The sequence below is a fragment of the Myotis myotis genome, unplaced genomic scaffold (genome assembly GCF_014108235.1).
Source record: "Myotis myotis isolate mMyoMyo1 unplaced genomic scaffold, mMyoMyo1.p scaffold_m19_p_13, whole genome shotgun sequence".
Taxonomy (NCBI): domain Eukaryota; kingdom Metazoa; phylum Chordata; class Mammalia; order Chiroptera; family Vespertilionidae; genus Myotis; species Myotis myotis.
This window is the reverse complement of record NW_023416317.1, coordinates 33169199-33187848: the sequence shown is the minus strand read 5'-3', so window position 1 is coordinate 33187848 and position 18650 is coordinate 33169199. Positions and strand designations below refer to the sequence as shown.

At 40.8% G+C, this 18650-nt stretch overlaps 1 protein-coding gene across 2 annotated transcripts in view; it reads right to left on the bottom strand.

Moving 5' to 3' along the window:
* Positions 1-18650, bottom strand: part of CPNE4 (copine 4) — a 354210-nt gene that overhangs the window by 84591 nt on the left and 250969 nt on the right. For both annotated transcript variants that reach the window (XM_036332620.1, XM_036332621.1), the window contains exons 6-7: positions 17052-17135; positions 13380-13469 (exon numbers count right to left, since the gene is read on the bottom strand). In XM_036332620.1, the coding sequence (XP_036188513.1) occupies positions 13380-13469; positions 17052-17135 (174 nt within the window). The remainder of the gene's footprint in view (positions 1-13379; positions 13470-17051; positions 17136-18650) is intronic.

Genomic DNA, 18650 nt, shown 5'->3' with positions numbered 1-18650 from the left:
TGGTTGGTGCAGGCCGGGATGCTGTTACATGTCCTGTAATGCACAGCCCCCCACAGCAATGGGTTATCTGGCCCAAAGGTCAGTAGCGGTGAAATTGAGAAACCCTGATTGAGAGAAGAGATTATCCCAAGCTTCCTTCTAGCTGTAAAATACTTGTATCAGTGACTGGCTGCGGAAGAGCCTGTGAGTACCTTGGAACTTAGAGTGAATTGGGCAGATAAGGAAGTTAGACTTGGAAAGAAGGAAACAGTAAGTGCAGATATAGAGAAGTTTTAAGGTGTAGATGGGTAAATCAAGGGAGGCATGTTGTTGATCTCTTGACTATTTCTTCAATATCAGTGATTCTCTATATGTGAAGGCAGCATTGGCATGCCCTGGGGAACTTGTGAGAAATGCAAATTCTTGGACCAGACCTACTGAATCAGACACTCTGGGGTTGGGACCTAGAAATTTGTGTTTTTAACACAAATCTCTCTCCAGGAGATCCGATGCCTGCCCAAGTTCAAAAACATTGTTCTAGATTATATGCTGACCTGTCAGAAGGTCTGTTGTGATTTGGTACAGCGTATGCTTTCAAGAGTCGGTTTCATTGTGAGGAGTAGCAGGGCTAAGTGGGTTGTCAGAGAGCTTATGAAGAGGGCAAGCTGGTCTGCGGGAGAGAAGAACTGGAGGTAATGCTTCCTGACAAGTCCATTTAGTGACTTTACTCTTTCCTGGGATAGCTGTCATAAGCTGTTTTATATGACAGTGCACCAGGCACGCTGGGTGGTCAATAACAATAGCATTTGGGTAGACGCGTGAAATTGCCAGGGAAAAGGAAAGGAGAAAAAAGGGACAAGTAAATTGTAGAAAAGGTTCTGAGGCCAAGATATTGCTTCTTCTTTTTGTGATTTTTCATTCCAGTTCCTCATTCCTGAAGAAGTCTCTTTCCCTGGTGGCTTCCTCCTCATGCCAACTCTTCCCTTCCTTTTCTTTCCCTCCAGGGCTGGTGGAGGGAAAGACGGGTTACAATTTGAGGGGGAAGACTATTAGGGGAGGGTATCATGATAAATGGGCCACAGTGAGGGTATTCTCCAAGACAGACAATAAGGAAAAAAATTCCCATAATGAATTTAGACTTGCGTTGAATGAAAGAAAGTGTTCCAGGCCAAAAGTGATGTGATAGCAATAATAAATTAATCAGTAATATCAATATACATGAGTGGATAAGAGGGATATTTTTCTTGGAGCCTTTAAAAGGGCAGGCCAAATAGATCCAGGATGTCTTCCATAGGATTGAGCTAATGTCAATATGGGCATGCACCCACCCACTCATCCATCCAGGATGCAGATATTTATTAAGCATCTACTATACTATGTGCCAAGCACTACTTTAGGGTCTGAGGATGCAGAGTTAAATAAGCCAGTTCCATTTCCTTGGACCTTGGGACTTGCATTTCAGTACAGGAGTCAAATACACATGTAAAAAGACAAACACTGTGATTACGGATGACGGTAAATGCCACAAGGGAGATTATAGGAGGGTGCTGAGATGCAAAGTACTAGAGGAATGCATGTATGAACAATGAGATCTGGGAAGGCATCTCTGAGCGACCAAGTTTTGAGCTGACACTTCAAGGTTAAGAATGTGCCAGCATGCAGAGGTGGAAAGGGGACAAAAGGGAGTCAAATAGAAATTTTGGGCATATGTCAGGCTCTAGAAACGTGAACTCAGGTGGCTATTTGAACCGATTAAGAAAAATTATCCATCATATGGCAAGAAGTCCAAAAATGTGACTCCAATGGCTCTCAGTGGCATACTGAAGCTGTGTTTAATGGCCCCACCAAAGATGATTTGTTTTCCTATAAGAATATACCATTGGTTGATTTGGTTATTTAGTATTTATGAATTAAGACCTCAGACTCTGTGAAGTTATACGTTAAACTTGTACATGATGCAGTGATTTCTGTCTGTTAAGCAAAGATAACCCTGAAGTTTATAATCTATTGCTGAAAAGGACATTAACCAATTTTGTCTCTAGAAATCTTAGTCCTGTTGAAAGAAAAAGATAATATTTAACCTGAAATACTCTTGGAGAACAGTTTCATCATCTTATGGATTTCCTCGTTAATGAGTGAGTTGAAAAAAAATCTTTGATATGTGTTCATTTGATAGTTGAATGAGAATTTATGCTTTTTAACTTCTTGAAAGTTAGGCTTGATAACAAGACTCGCCATGGCTCAGCTTAGAGGTCTGGCGTCCAGAGATCAGCATTAATGAGTTCACAAAGCCCTCGAAGTGTATGCATTTTTCAAAAACAAATGTCCTATTAACTTAATCAGACTTTCCAAAGGGTCTTTGTGTCAAACTGCTGACAACAGTAGAATCGAGACTCCTCAGAAGCCCTTGAATCTTCCATGCCCGCCAAGTAACATTCTGACTGCGAATTCTGCTCCATAACTGTTCAGATATCAGGAAAGGTGAACCTTATATGGAGCACGGGGATTATAGTTTTTGTTAATTTATTAAAATTTTTGTAAATTAATACATTGGCATCCTGACGTAGGCATCCGCCTCTCCTAAGAGTCAAGTTTTCCAGGTCCCATCAAGGTGACTGAACAAAGCTGAGTTCCTGTAGAAGCAAAGAAGCTGGAGACCACGGCAGGTGAAAGGAGATCCTTGTCCAGCCTCAGGTGCCTCTGTGCTCAACATGAGGAGGCACCTCTAGCTACTTTCCCTCTAACTCCAGCAGTGGAGGTGGGGGACACAATCATTCTAGCTTTCCTCTCCTTGTTGGGATGGTCCAAAAGTATGTGTGTTCTTCATCGACGAGTTAAAAGTCACAGGAAGGAAGGTAATTCATATGCTTTCAGGGAAGAAATACAGTGGGGCCTTGACTTACGAGTGTCCCGACTAACAAGTTTTTTGAGATACTAGCTGTCTCTCGGCTGAATTTTTGCATTGAGTTGATAGAGTAATTTGAGTTAATGAGCTCCTTAACGAGCTCCTTAACGAGCTTGGTCTCGGAAGGAATTAAACTTGTAAGTCAAGGCCCCACTGTAATTCGTTTCTAATGAGTCAGTCAACCTGCTCGTCCCTGACATTAGTTTCGTGTGCTCCCACAGAAAAAAAACCCTCGCCTTCCCCAACCCTTTAGGGAAGTCTAAGTACTTGGCAGACAGCTGGGATTTCATGAGCACCCGTCTCCGTGAGGAGAGGCTAACGCCTCCTCCAGCTCCTGAGAAGGAGGGCCTGTGAGATTGTTCTGCCAAGCACCTAAGAAAGGGTCATTCTCTTGATGTGAAGGGCTCTCTTTTTATAAAAAGCCGTCCTTCTTCCGAAGAGATAGCTCTCTTGATGTTTTATCTGGTAATTCTACTGAAAACACGTTCTGGAAAGAAACGCCCAGGATGGCTGCAGATGGCATTACTTAAATAAACAACATTCCTGTTGATGTTTAAAATGTGGGAGAGGAGCTGAATGCCCTACAGAATCTCACTCAATGCAAAGGCCTCTGGAGATGTCAGCCCAGGTTGTGAAAACCTTCCACTTGACAAGGCTGGGTTTGAAAGCAGTATTTCCAAAGTGCAAAAGCAAACGCTGAGATCTTGCGGTAACTTTTCAGCTTCAGTGTTAAGAAAACGGTGCAATGATGTGAGATGAAGTCTCCTTGTGAACTTAAGCTGCTTACTGATTACTAATGGAACCTGGCACTTTTCTTATGTTGACTGGCCATTTGTGTTTTCTATGTTGTGCAATACCTTGTCATGCATGTTACCCATTTTGTTCATTGATTTCTGTGTATGCGTATTCATGTACTTATACATATTTATTGGCTTCACTGACACTTTGGACCCTGGGCATGCTGCCCCTGCAAGGAAAAGGAAGGAAAGAGAAAAGAAGGAAAAAGAGAAGAGGAAGGAAAGAGAAAAATGGCCATATAATGTTTGGTCAGTAGGTCATGGCCAACAGATGGCCACTAGACTTTTGATTAGAATTACATTAAATCTATAGACCATTTTAGGAAGAATTGGGATCTCTATGAAGGGATGCGGAACTTTTTTCCTGCCAAGGATCATTTTGATATTTATAACATAATCGAGGGCCATACAAAATTATCAACTTAAAAATTAGCCTGCTGGCCCAGCCAGCACGGCTCAGTGGTTGAGTGTCACCCTATGTGAACCAGGAGGTCACGATTTGATTCCTGGTCAGAGCACATGCCTGGGTTGTGGGCTCGATCCCCAGTGTGGGGAGTGCAGGAGGCAACCAGTCATTTATTCTCTCTCATCATCATCATCATTCTCTCTCTCTCTCTCTCTCTCTCTCTCTCTCTCTCTCTCTCTCTCTCTCTCTCCCTCCCTCCCTCGGCTGAATTTGGTCAAACATTTAATTAACTCTCCCCTACTGCCTTGTCAGGGCCAGAATAAATGATTTCATGGGCCTTATATATAGTCGACGGGCCGGACATTCGCCACCCCTGCTGTACGATACTGACTTCTCCAGTGAAGAACATGTGCTCTCCATCCCTAAGTTCAGTTTTTCAATGTGGTTCACTCTTTGTCATTTTCTACAGAAAGAGTATAGAGCTGGGGTGGGCAACCCCTGGCACGCATGCCAAACATGGCACGCCAGTAACTTTTGCTGGCACACGAAACCCTCTTATAATCTTCCATTTACAATTTTGTTCTTAATATCGACTTTTTTATTTTTCAGATAAATTTAGTGTAGGTGCATCTTAGATAAATAAATAATTTTACATAACATGTATACATTAAAAAATAAATGTATTTTTCATCATCATATACTGTGTTTTTGTCACTCGAATGAATTTTATTATTTCTTCAAGGTTCCTCACATATGTACACCATAAGAGATATCAAGTAGGCATAACATGTTCTCAAAAAATTAGAGTTGGCATGGAGAAGAATTTTGAGTCAGAGATTTTGCTGGTGTTGGCAAGCACTCACAATAAGGTTGCCCATCCCTGGTATAGAGGATTCCCTCCACAGTTCCATTATGCAATAGATCAGATTAACTAACATTCTAGCATTGGAGTGACGCATCACCTTTTATTTTAAATCACTATAAGTGTTAAGAAAATGGGGTTTTTATATCTATGTTCAGGAGTGAGATTGGCTAACACTTTTTATAAACAGCTTTATTGAGATGTAATTCACATATCACATAATTCACCCATTTAACCCATGTATGAGTCAATGGGTTTAGTATAGTCACAGAACCACTCCAACAATACTGTTGTCAACTTTAGGATATTTCATCACCCCAAGAGGAAACTCACTACCCATTAGCAGTCTCTCCCTTCTCCCAGCCCCTGACAACCACTAAGATTCACTTGTTCTGGATATTTCATATAAATGGAATTTTTCTTTCATTATTTTTTATTGCTTTAGGTACCAAGGTTATGTTAGCTAAGGTGTTTTCCTTTTTTGTGTTAATCCTCACCTGAGGATATTTTTCCATTGATTTTTAGAGACAGTGGCAGGGGGAGAGACAGAGAGAGAAACATCAATGTGAGAGAGACACATCACATCAATTGGTTGCCTCCCACATGCACCCCAATGGGGGCCAGGGATGGAGCCTGCAACCAAGGTACACACCCTTGACCAGAATCAAACCTGGGACCCTTCAGTCTATGGGCCGATGCTCTATCCACTGAGCCAAATGGGTAGGGCTCCTTATCAGTATTATTATTTTTAACTAAAAGGTGTTGTGTAAGATTAAAATAGCTGCCTAACCTGTTTGGCTCAGTGGATAGAGCATCGGCCTGCGGACTGAAGGGTCCTAGGTTCGATTCCGGTTAAGGGCATGTACTTTGGTTGCGGGCATGTCCCCAGAGGGGAGTGTGCAGGAGGCAGCTGATCGATGTTTCTCTCTCATCGATGTTTCTGACTCTCTATCCCTCTTCCTTCCTCTCGGTAAAAAATCAATAAAATATATTAAAAAAAAGATTACAATATCTGTTTCTTGGATAGTTATAATAAAGTCATCTATATAATTGTTGTGCCTACTGGGATTTTGTGGGTACATTTTTAACCTCTAATGCTTGTAAGATCATTCTTAAATTTGAGGTAAGAATATCTATTTGTCTAATGTACTTCATTAACAGATTTATGGAGGAAACCCCATAAACTTTTGTCAATAAAAGAAGAAATCCTTAATGTTAACCTATGATCTTAAAATAAATCTGAAAAACTAGGAATGTATCAGAATATTTTCAGCTAATAAGCAGCTTTAAAAATACTATGGCAAAAGTTATATTCAAGGAATCTTTCTTTCAAACCCTGAAGATTAAGAACAAAAGAAGCCTGGAGTCATTTCTGTACAGTGTATAGCAGTCCCAGCCCACACCAAAGGAAAGGTGGAAAGATATAAGACTTGGAAAGAAACAATTGCCATTATCTGCAAATGATATGATTATTTATATAAAAAACACCAAAGAAACTAAGAAAACTCAGTGATATGGTCACACTGAACTATAAGAGAAGCTGGGAAATGTGGGCTAGTTGGATGCCCAGAAAGAAAAGAAAACAGACTTTTGGTGACCAGCTAGCTGACTCGTCCACAGGGAGACACTTTTATTTTCAATTAGAGTTGAGATACAATATTAAAATACGTTAGTTTCAGGTGTACCACATAGTAATTAGACATTTATATTATTTACAAAGTGATCATCCCAGTAAGTCTAGTACCCATCTGTCACTATACATAGTTATTATAATATTGTTGATGATATTCCTTAAACTGTAGCTTATATTCTGTGGCTGTTTTTATGACTGGCAATTTGTATATCTTAATCCCTTCCCCCTTTCACCCATCCCTCCAACCCCAACTGCCAACCATCAATCTGTTTTCTGTAGGTTTGTTTCTACACTGTGTATCTGTTTTTTAGATTCCACATATAAGTGAAATCACATGGTATTTGTTTTCTCTGTCTGACTTATTTCATTTAGTCCAATACCCCTAGGACCAAACCATGTTGTCCCCAGTGGCTTATGCTGGTTGCCCTTATTGTGTTGTTCTTTCAAATTTTAATTAATTAATTAGTTTATTTGTTCATGTATTTATTTATGCAAGCCACTTCCCTGTTCATTGCACCACTCTGTTTTCTGTTCAACCCAGGTTCATGAAGCATTAATTAGTAAAATAGAGAAAGCAAATCTGTACAACTTAAACTACAAAGGGGATTTCTATTTCCAGAAAGCACTGTTGGTGCAAAACATCTCTATATTCTGGATAAACATGTTTACAGATATCTTTGGGAGAATAGCTGCAGTAAAAATAATGTCCGGGGAACAGCTGGAGGCCAGAATGACAGGAAGGCTTGACCTGGGAGGGACAAGCAAACCTGGAGCCAGAGTTTGTTGCCGGCATCTGCTGCTTCCTGCAGGCCTGGAGCCTGAGTCCTCAGCTCCCAGAGGTGGGGCCAACCTGGAGGGCAAGTCAGTCCTAAGACTCCTCATGAACCAGACCCAGAAAGGACAGCAACCTCAGGGAGAACATACAGGGAGGGTGAGAACTATGTTTGTCTGACCGGGCTTGAGAGGGAGTGAAGAAAAACATAAAATAGTCTCTGAACATTCCTAAACCAGAAGTCCTCACTTACACACTTTCAGATTTGAAGACACAGTCCTGGAGAAGCCTAAAAACCCTCAAACCAAATTGTGTAATCGAAAAGTACCCCCCGTTTCTAATTGTCTACTTGCATTACAGAAGTACACACGGGAAATCCCTGCATGTTGTTTTTTAAATAGCCAAGTGCTGTTTTCAGCTAACACTTCTAGACAGAGAGAGAGCTCCACATTTTTTACTCTTCTGCCTGCTGGATGCAACTAACAATGAGGCCCTAAGCTATGGATGAGCCACAAGGCCGAAGCCACAAGGTTCTTGAATCACTGAATGATTAAAAAGTTTTCCCTTTGATTGTTATATGAGCAAGAAAAAAAGCTTATATTGCAAGGGACTCTTTTTTACTGAAAAATTGTTTAACCAAAGATAATTAGAGTTGAATGACATAATTAAGCAGTGTCTGGCATAGTACTTGGTAGCTGAATGTTCAGTAAATGTTAACTGTCTTTTAATAGTTAAGAGCAAGGTCTAGAGAGGATGAGACCTGGGTTTAAATGAAGGCTGTGCTACTGAGCTGTGTAATCTTAAGCAATTTGCTTAAACACAGAGAATTCCTCATTTGTGGGGGAAAAAAAAGATAATATTAATGTAATGGAAAAATTATTAAAAATAAGATAATATGCAGGTTTTCTCTCATCCAGAAACCTCCTTTTTTGCTGATTTAACACTGTTAATCTCATTATTGCTTTTCCATGCTTCAGTATTGATCACAGCTCTCAGTAGAGAAAGCCTGCTGGGCTCACAGGTGCCATTTACTTAAGTGGAGTCAAGAATTCCTGTGTCATGGCTGATCCGCTATAGAGACACCATGATGAGTCTGCGATCCTCTGGTAACTGACTGAACTATCAACAGGCACAAAATCAGCAGCCCTTGGGTGCAGAGGGCCATAAGGAGAGCATTTGAATGGTAACAGATCTCATGAAAACTTAACAGGACTGTGAACCCTTCAAGTTTCCTACTCCCACCAACCCTTTCCATTGTAAGGAGGTAGAGATGAAAGTGAACTTGCTTTCATTTTATTTTTTGATTTTTTTTATTGCTTACAGTATTACAAAGGGTATTATATATGTGTCCATTTTTCCCACCCCGCCCTTGACAATCCCCTGGCCTCCCCTACCCCCCAGTGTCTTATGTCCATTGGTTATGCTTATATGCATGCATACAAGTCCTTTGGTTGATCTCTTACCCCCCTCCCTCCTGCCCCCCAACCCTCCCCGGCCTTCCCGCTGCAGTTTGACAATCTGTTTGAGGCAGCTCTGCCTCTGTATCTATTATTGTTCAAAAGTTTATAATGGTCTCTATTATCCATGAATGAGTGAGATCATGTGGTATTTTTCCTTCATTGACTGGCTTATTTCACTTAGCATAATGCTCTCCAGTTCCATCCATGCCGTTGCAAATGGTACGAGTTCCTTCTTTTTTACAGCAGCATAGTATTCCATCGTGTAGATGTACCACAGTTTTCTAATCCATTCATCTACTGATGGGCACTTAGGCTGTTTCCAGATCCTAGCTATGGTGAATTGTGCTGCTATTTTTTGATTTTTCAATTACAGTTGACACTCAATATTATTTTATATTAGTTTCAGGTGTACAGCATAGTGGTCAGATATTTATATAATTTGTGAAGTGACCCTCCCCGCCCCCCCATAAGTCTAGTACCCAACTGACACCATATATAGTTATTACAATATTATTGACTATATTCCCTATGCTGTACTTTATAACCCGTGACTAGTACTTCTTAATCCCTCACCTTTTTTTATGCAGACCCCCAATTCCCCTCCCATCTGGCAACCATCAGTTTTGAACTTGCTTTCAACTGCCTGAGCCTAGGGTAGGTTCTTTATTACAGGTGTTTTCAATGATTCTGAGCATACTTAACAATGAACCTCTCAATTCCAATTTCCAGTGTTTTGTAACAAGAATTAGGAGTGCTAATGTAACCAATGGGGTATGTAATGATGAAGCCTCTTCTATGGGTTTGAGGGAATTATGGGGCTAAATTGTGGCCACTGTCAAGGACTGACAGGATCTGGGGGTTGGAACTGGGGTGGAATTTCTTCCTTTCCAAGCAGTTTGAGCCAGAAGGTTTGTTACAGAAAATCAGAATGAAAGAGAAAGAAAACAAGTATGGCAACTAAATCCAAAGGACCAGAGGCAAAGTAAGAGGCACTCAGGGGTATAGGAGCTAGTAATCACATGGGGTTGGGAATAAAGGGGGAAGAATCAGCACAAACTCCAAGAACACACTCCAGGAGTCAAACCCATTTGGCAAGAATGTGTCAGCGAGTTCAGAGCAAAGACAATGAATTTGTAGAGAACATACGATTTCAATTTAAGATGTCCTGGTCACACGTGAGAAGTGAGGACACAGATAGCTGATGTAAGTAAAGTACAAATGCTAAGGGTTTCCTAAAGGAGGAAGAGCAGAATGTATACATACATATGCACTTGGCGTTGTAGTAAGATGGCAGAAAAAATACTGAACTCCTTAAGAGAGGCACCGGCTGACTTGACAGAGAGAGAGAGAGAGGAAGAGAGAGAGAGAAAGGGAAAAAATTAACTAGACATAAACATTCCAAACCTATAAGAGAAAAACTTTAAGCCCTCATGCAAAACGCAAAGGACACATGAATAAATGGCAAGGCATTCTATGTTCTAGGATGGAAAGACTCAATATTAAAAAAATATTTCCTTTGAAATTCCAACAAAAATACTAGCAAGCTTTCTTTTCTTCTTCTGATACTAATTGCTTATAAAGTTAAATGGAAAGAACAAACAAGCTAACTATCCAGGAAAACCCTTAAAAGACAAGGAATACAGAAGTGGGAGGGGCTAGCCCTACCATATATTAAAATGCACTACAAAATGATTACCTATAAGGGAAGAGGGTAAAAAGAAGGAAAGACAGAAGTGACAGCTAAACTTTCCTGACTACACCTTGTTTTGTAGCTCTGACTTTAGAATCATGCAAAATTTTATATAATTATAAAACAAAATTAAAATTGTAAAAATAAATCCTAAAAACTGAAAGCAAAATGAAACAAATGAACCTGGTAGTTTTATGAGGTAGAGGTTTAACACTGGAGAAGAATTCTTTCGAGATTTTAAATATGACTCACCATCTATTGAGAGATATAACTTATAAAGCAAACGAATTTAAAGCTTATGACTTTAAAAAAATCATACCAGAAAGCAAGGAAACTATTAAACACTATTAAACTTACATCAAAAGAACCCAAGAGCCAACTTGAAGGGGGTCTCTTTGGTTAAATATTGGAAAATTAAAGTTTGCAAAGGAATAATAATAACTGGAATACTCAAATATATTAAAAATCCATGAATTCTTAATAATATTGAGGGAACTCACTATGCAGAATGCTGGGGGAAGTAGCTTGTGATTCTGAAAACTGGTGAGAAAGGAAAACAGGACAAATAAACCATGTTTCTGCCTTTTGTGTACAAATCACACCTCAGCAAACCAAAACCAAATAGTTATTAAAAGAAAAGTCTTTCTTTACTGAAGAACTCTAAATAATAAATAACAAAGAAATGGCAGAATTGGAAAAACCCATTTTGGAAGCCATAACAAAATGATGAATACAGGCAATGTTCCTCCATGACTGTTAACACCATAACAAAGCACCATTACTTATAAAGCACTGTTGCTAGACGAGGGATCCCGAAGCTGATCAGGTTCTAACTAGCTGTTAAAGGGAATATAGAATGTGAGAGATGCTACAGAACAAACCAACCTTGTCTCTTCAATAAGTAAACTGCAAGAAAAAGAAAAAAGAGGAAGAGGCAACTAACAGATTATGAGACGTCAGAGATATTTCAGTCGAATGCAATGTTTGAACCATGTTTAGATCCCAATTCAGAAAAACTAAACGTTTTAATAAATTAGACAATCAGTCACATGTGAATAGTGGCAAAATATTTGATTACTAGGAAGCTTAGTTCATATTCTTGGATATGATAATGGGTTTGTGGTTATGTTAACAGAAAGATTCCTTATCCTGTAGAGATACATACTGAAGTATTTTTGGATGAAATGGTATGATGCTGGGAGGTAAGGCACATCATGACTTTTGTTGTTCCCAGATACTTCTGCCTTCATAAGCCCCCAGTCACCATAATATATTTTGGGGTCCTAAAAATGTCATTGTTTTCTGACGTGAGAAAAAAAGTAAAACATTTTCTTCAATTTTACAAGTTCATTTTTTTCTTCTGATTTTAAGAGCAATTAAAACATTTTTGTAGAGTCCTAAAAGTATCATGGGTCCTGGCATTATATGCTTGTTGTGCCTAAGGGATGAGTCTGTCCTCATTTGCTTCAGAATGACCCAGTGGTGGGGAGAGAGAGAAGGAAGAAGATTTGTGGGGCAAAATAGGGAAGAAAATGTAACATTCCAAAGACGAACATTGGCAATGGCTACTTTCCCTGGGACTAGGTGCCCTGAAAGACCATGAATGTCTAGTTTGCCTAATGAACCTATATTCCTATACAGACATCCCAAACTTTTAGAGCCTGTAGCCATTAGCCATCACCATTCTCCAGCATCCCTGGCTTTGCTTTCAGGCTATCACAGCAACCTTCTGACTGCTGTCTGCCCTATGGTTTGCTCACATGGAGAAAATGCCCTGCTAAAGCTGAAGTGCATGGTATATCTGCTTGATGGGCATTCATCTCATTGAACGTGAATCAATTAGCCTTATAGGCTATGGTCTCCGTTGGATTTACATAGTCATCTGGAATTGGTAGAATCAACTCTGGGACACTGACAATATGTCCCAGCTTCTGGATTTCCAAGGCAGAGAGAGGGACAGACCATTGAACTCAGGCAATGTCTCCTGGAGTTTGCTTCTGGCATTAGCCTATTGTCTTCCTTTGTTCATCCTGACCCTCCACAGTGCATCTTTTCTTCCAACTTCTATATTCCCATGATATTCAAAATGCATTTGTGATAGATTGAAAAAAAAAAAAAAGGCCACAATACTAGGTAGCTCCTCCCACCAAAAGGTGGAGTCTGTTTCCTATTTCATCTCCTGAATCTGGGATGGCCATGTGACTTGCTGTGGCCAATAGAATGTGGAGGGAGTGACCATGTATGAGTTCTAAGACTAAGCCTCAAGATACCTCATAGCTTCTGTTCTTGGTCTTTTGGAACCCTAAGGTTGCTCTGTGTATAAGGCCAAGCTAGCCTGCTGGATGATGAGAGACAAATGGCCCAACCACCCCAATCATTCCAGATGACAGCCAGGTACACCCCAGAAGCAGAGCCACCCTGCTCATGTGCAACAGGCTACAAATATGTGAGGGAGTCCAAGCAAGCCCAACAGAAGAACCTCCTAGATGAACTCAACTTGCCAAAGCACAGACTTTCAAGCTAAATAAATGGTTGTTATTTTAAGCTACTAAATTGTGTAGTAGTTCGTTATGCAACAGTAGGGAATCAATACAGCAGTATTTGTGTTCTTAATAACTCCCCATTAATAACCCTGAAGTTATTGCCACAGTTTGTCTCTGAGAAGCTGTAAGATTTGCCTCTTGACACAACAAAATTGGGCTATCTCATGAGCTTCAGTGACTCTCGCAGAAGAAATTGCCCCTACTTTTCCAAAAAAAAATGCTAAGGGATTTGGTTAAATGGCACAGAAATTTTGGATTTTCCAACATTCACTTAAGGGGAAAGACTAGGGTTAAATACACAAAAATTGCATTATCAGACATAGATTTCTGACCTTTAGCCGGCGGTCTGGATCTCCACTGCATAGGGAATTTACTGATACTTTGAATGATTTCCAGGCTGGGCTTAAGTTATTCATCACAACCTGAGAAGAAAAAAGAGAGGAGTGGTGGGTGGGAGAGAAAATGTTTGACATTTTCACATTTTACCATAAAAAATGCTAGAGATGCTTTTTGGCACTTTGAAAAGGACAATTGTTTGGACCAAGTGCCTTAATGAAAACCTAGAGTAGATCTTTTAAGGGTGTCCACTAAGTGGGTCAGTATAGGCAGAATTCCTGTGATCACTGGCCTGGCTGTCATTTCAAGAATAAGGACAGTAATACTGTCTAGTATGTGGATGCTGAGGATGACTTATTCTATATCAAAAGGGATTGGGATTAATGAGATGGGGCTACCTCTGGCCTCTGATAAAACATCCCCTCTTCTGTAGGACTGTCGGTCCTATGACATAAGTTCTCTTTTATTGAGATCAGCATAGGCAAAGACTATTGGTATGTGTGTGTGTGACAGGACAATTCTACTGCTAAAGAATTAAATGGTCTTTGGTAATCCATGAGTTTGAGTTAGGTCAGTTTACAAGTCAGAAGTTTCTAGAAGAAAAATCCCAGGAGCATATTTACACTAACTATCCTAGGAAGACAGACAGGGCCAATCTTCAGTGTCATGAACTAAGTCTATTGAATAGTGAAACACAGTTAAAAGCAGTTTACTAATCATGATCTTGGCTAAATCCTGCCCAAAATTCCACATGTGTCAAGTCTTACCCTGTCATCACTATGATTCAAATAATTCAATTTGTTTTAGAATGTATGAGTATCTGCTCTGTGCCTAAGACTATTCCTGAATCAGCAGGGGCTGTATCACCTGGGAACTTGTTAAAAATGCAAGCTCCTAGTCCTGGCTAGTTTTGCTCAGTGGGTAGAGTGTTTTTCCTGTGGACTGAAGGGTTTCAGGTTTGATTCCTGGTCAAGGGTATATACCTCGGTTGCAGGTTCCCCAGCCATGGTAGAAAAACGTGGGGGAGGCAACCAATAGACATGTCTCTCTCACATCAATGTTTCTCCCTCTCTCCCTCCCTCCTCCTTTCCTTCCACTCTCTCTAGAAATCATTGAAAAAAATATCCTTAGGTGAATTTCTAGGTTCCACCCAGACCTATGGACAGAAACTCTAGAGGACAGCCCCCCCACCCCCCTCCCCGGTGATTCTGATGCATGAAACCACAGCTCTAGGGGACATAAAATGAACTTAAATTGTCATATTGATTTCTCTTCCTATGAAGTTATTAGTTAGCAGAAGTCTTAGCACTGTAAAAAATTAATTCTCTATCCAAATAACATAATTATTTTCTAAGTGATTCTCTCTTCTACTGGAATCCTTAATATAACTATGAATTATTCATTATATCCTGGGCTCATTATTAAATTTCTCTTAATGCATTAAAGTAGAAAAATACTGTTCCTGTGTGACTTTGTCTTAAGCTCCAATACCCTGGGGATGATCAAAGTGATAGTGATGAGAAAAGTTAGATAAAATCATCTGGGTTAGGTCAAAATTCTCACCTTTATGTAAAAACTAGAGGCCTGGTACATGAAAAATCGTGCACTGGGGTGTGGGGGGTGTCTCTCAGCCCAGCCTGCCCCCTCTCACAGTCTGGGAGCCCTCAGAGGATGTCCTACTGACGGCTTAGGCCCGCTCCCCATAGGAAGTGGGCCTGAGCTGCAGTCTGGCCTCCCTCTGTGGGAGGCGACTGGCTGATCAGGAGAAGGCACCGCCCCCATCACTTTGTCACTGCTGCTGCCTCTGGCCTCCCTCTGCAGGAAGCGACCAGGCCGATCAGGGGAAGGCACTGCCCCCATCATGCCTCTGCTGCTGCCACTGCCAGCCCCCAGGCAGCCACCACTTGCCTGAGCCTTAGGCCGGCTCTGGGCAGTGGCAGCCACCATCTGCGGCTTGCCTGAGCCTCAGGCAGTGGCTATGGCTTTGTCCGGAAGACATCGGCTCTAATTAGCATATTACCCTTTTATTAGTATAGATACTAAGGAGTAAAGATGTCTTATTGCAACAGTTTTGAAAAACTCAATAGCAAATCAAAATTTCAACTAGAAATTTCCTCTGAAATGAAAAATGTGCATGTGTGCATGCCCACAAGAAAAAAAAAATCAATGTTATGTTGCTTGACTCACTGGAGAAGTTTATAATCACATTTCTTGTGAGACTCCAGGAACCCCTCAGTAATGGGATACTGGGGGAAGTTCTAGAGATTCTTGGGACTAGGAGGATTTAACAATATCAACAATGAGAAGAAAAAAGCTGTGAGGAGCAAAGGAGAATAGGATCCTGTGAGAGAAGGCCAACAGTGTACCATCCATTCCTGTTCTCCCTGCACTTTAAAGCCTCCATTCACTGAGTACAGCAAAAGCTTGATTGGATACCACTTCTGGTCCTCCCCAAAGTCTATTTACTTCCCCTGAAAAGTCTGTGCCACCAAAGAAATCTTTTTGTGTGAAATGATTCTATTCAATGGGGGGAAACCAACCTAGTTGCACCTCAATCTATTCCCCAGGGATTAAGTTCCAGAGCATCACTTTGTGCTATAACTTGTAGTGGACACACTATCTATACGCAACTACATTCATTTAATCATTGTTTTATTAAACCCATTTTATTAAATGCCTATATCCACAGACTAGGCCATTCAACACTATTTAATACTTGTCTACTTTAACTATGACATGTTCTGTTCCCCCAATGTTACTTGAAACTCTGTTACTCTAGGAAAATGGAACTGGATTTCCAGTGTAGGGTAGTGAGAACATGGCACCTCCACTCTCATCGTATGAGTCACGAGGGTTCCTTCTTCCTTTATGCTACCACTGGTGAGCACAACACAGTCTTCCCTTAGCTCCAAGTCAGTCATCAAAATTACCCCACTTCCTCCTTATCAATGTGCTTCTCACTCCTACAGAATCTCTCTTGGAACTGGCTTATAAATAAAATAAAAAGTAGAGATTGGGGTTGGTTGCTGAGTGGTACACAGTAGTGGGTGGTGGTGGTGGGGGGGGTGGTTGGACAGTGAAGCATAAGGTCTGGAGACACATGGAGAGAGAGGAGGGGAGGTGAGAGGGACATGCAGACAGACCCAGTGGCTGCTGAGGAAGGCTGCTGTTCACATGAGAGGCTTGCTATCAGTCCAGTGTATCAACCTTCCCTGGGGAGGCAGATTGCCTTTCCAAATTACAGTGAAGCTCAGGATCAAACACACTCAATTCAAACTTCAGCTGTACCCCTTGTTAACTGGGGAAGTGACCTGACCTCCCAAAAGTTCAGTTTATTCAACTGAAAAATGAGGGTGATAAGCATGTCAAAGGATTGTTGTGAGAAGTAGCTAAAATAATGTGCATAAGATCACTTAGTACAATGTTTGGCGCCAGTGACCTTCATTAAATGTTACCTAGTATTTATATTTGTATTACTAATAAAATAATGAAAAATGTGGATGAGAGAGGGTCTTCTTTTCTAACAATCTAACCTGAGAATAAAGAGTCCTCTTGAGAACAGTGAGGACTCATGTCTGAATGTATAGCTACAGACATTAAGAAATGCAAGGGTTTTCTCAAAACAGGTCAATTTATCATCTTAGGAGATGAGATGGCATAGTTATTACCTCAGTTCGGTGTACAAGCTGCTGAGTTGCATCATCATTCATACGAAAAATTTCCAGAAATGGGTCAGATTTACTGAAGAAATCCTAAAATAGACAGATACATAAAAATAAGTTGTTTTCCCTCTGCTAACACATCTAATTCAGCATATAGCATGGATCTAGCATATTCCCCCCACATAGTCATACTGCAACTTTCCAAATGTACTTAGAAAGCAGTTGTTCTCATGATACGTATTAACAAAATTTTAAATATTAGGAGCTTTATATATTTCAGTGGCTTTTAGTCATGATATATTTTCTCAATGAATAGATAAGCTCAACCACTAACATGTAGGCAGCTAGAACATCACTTGATGCTAAAAGCTCGAAGGAGGTCGCCCTTGAGAACCTCTGGTAACTACTTTCCCAGCGGTGACATGAAATAATTATACTGTCTTATTCTGGATTGGTGACAAAAGCACTGTGGCAGATTGCATTTTCCATAGGTGGCCCTCACAATGTCCACTGTCTACAGGTTTTCTACAATATGACTCCTCACCAAGGCATGGAGTCTAACTCCCCTCTCCTGGACTCTGGGATGGCGTCTCGGCTCTCTTGGAACCAATAGAATATAGCATAAGTGATGAAGGATGACTTCCAAGGCTTTGTCGAAAAGGCCACCCAGCTTCTGCCTCATTTTCTTGCATGCTCCCTCTGGAAAAAGCCAGGAGATCATGTAGGAAGTGTGACCATCCAAGACCAAGCTCCTCCACGAGTGACTTTTGTCAACATCATTAGCAGCAGAAGAGTTATCCAGATGAACCCTGCCTGAATTTCTGGCTCTCAAAATCATGGCATACAATAAAAGAGTTGTTAATTTAAGTCACTGGGTTTTGAGGTGGTTTTGTTATACAGCAATAGCTAACAGAGCAGTAATAGTGTCTTTGTCATCAAGCAAATCAGAGCCTTTATTTCCCAAAGAGGTTGTATGAGATGATCTTCATGACATCATCTTGTTTCTTAAATTCTACAACTTGCCCTCTTTTTACCTGAGACCATTCACCTTCCAGTCAAAATGGAAGCAGTGGCTTCTGCCTGGCTCTGAACAGGGCCTGCTCCTTGCTGGATACTAAGGAGTCCATTATAAAGGACCTGGGTCTACAGCACCAGGGCCCTGGATAATCTGCACAGTCAAGGGTGGGAATGGCCATCTCGAACCACATTAAATGCTACATAGGGACTCCTTCAGTTTTATGAGCAGTGCTCATTTGAATGAAAGGAAACTTCAAACACCTTAGAGCAGGGGTGGGCAAACTTTTTGACTCGAGGGCCACAATGGGCTCTTAAACTGGACCGGAGGGCCGGAACAAAAGCATGGATGGAGTGTTTGTGTGAACTAATATAAATTCAAAGTAAACATCATTACATAAAAGGGTACAGTCTTTTGTTTCAATAGTTTTATTCATTTCAAACGGGCTGGATCCGGCCCGCGGGCCGTAGTTTGCCCACGGCTGCCTTAGAGTCAATGTGTCCACTAACAAACCTGGAAGTCTCCTTGCGCTGTGACATAAGTCAGAGGACAAATTAGTGGTTCTTAAGAGACTACTAAGAGGAAAGAAG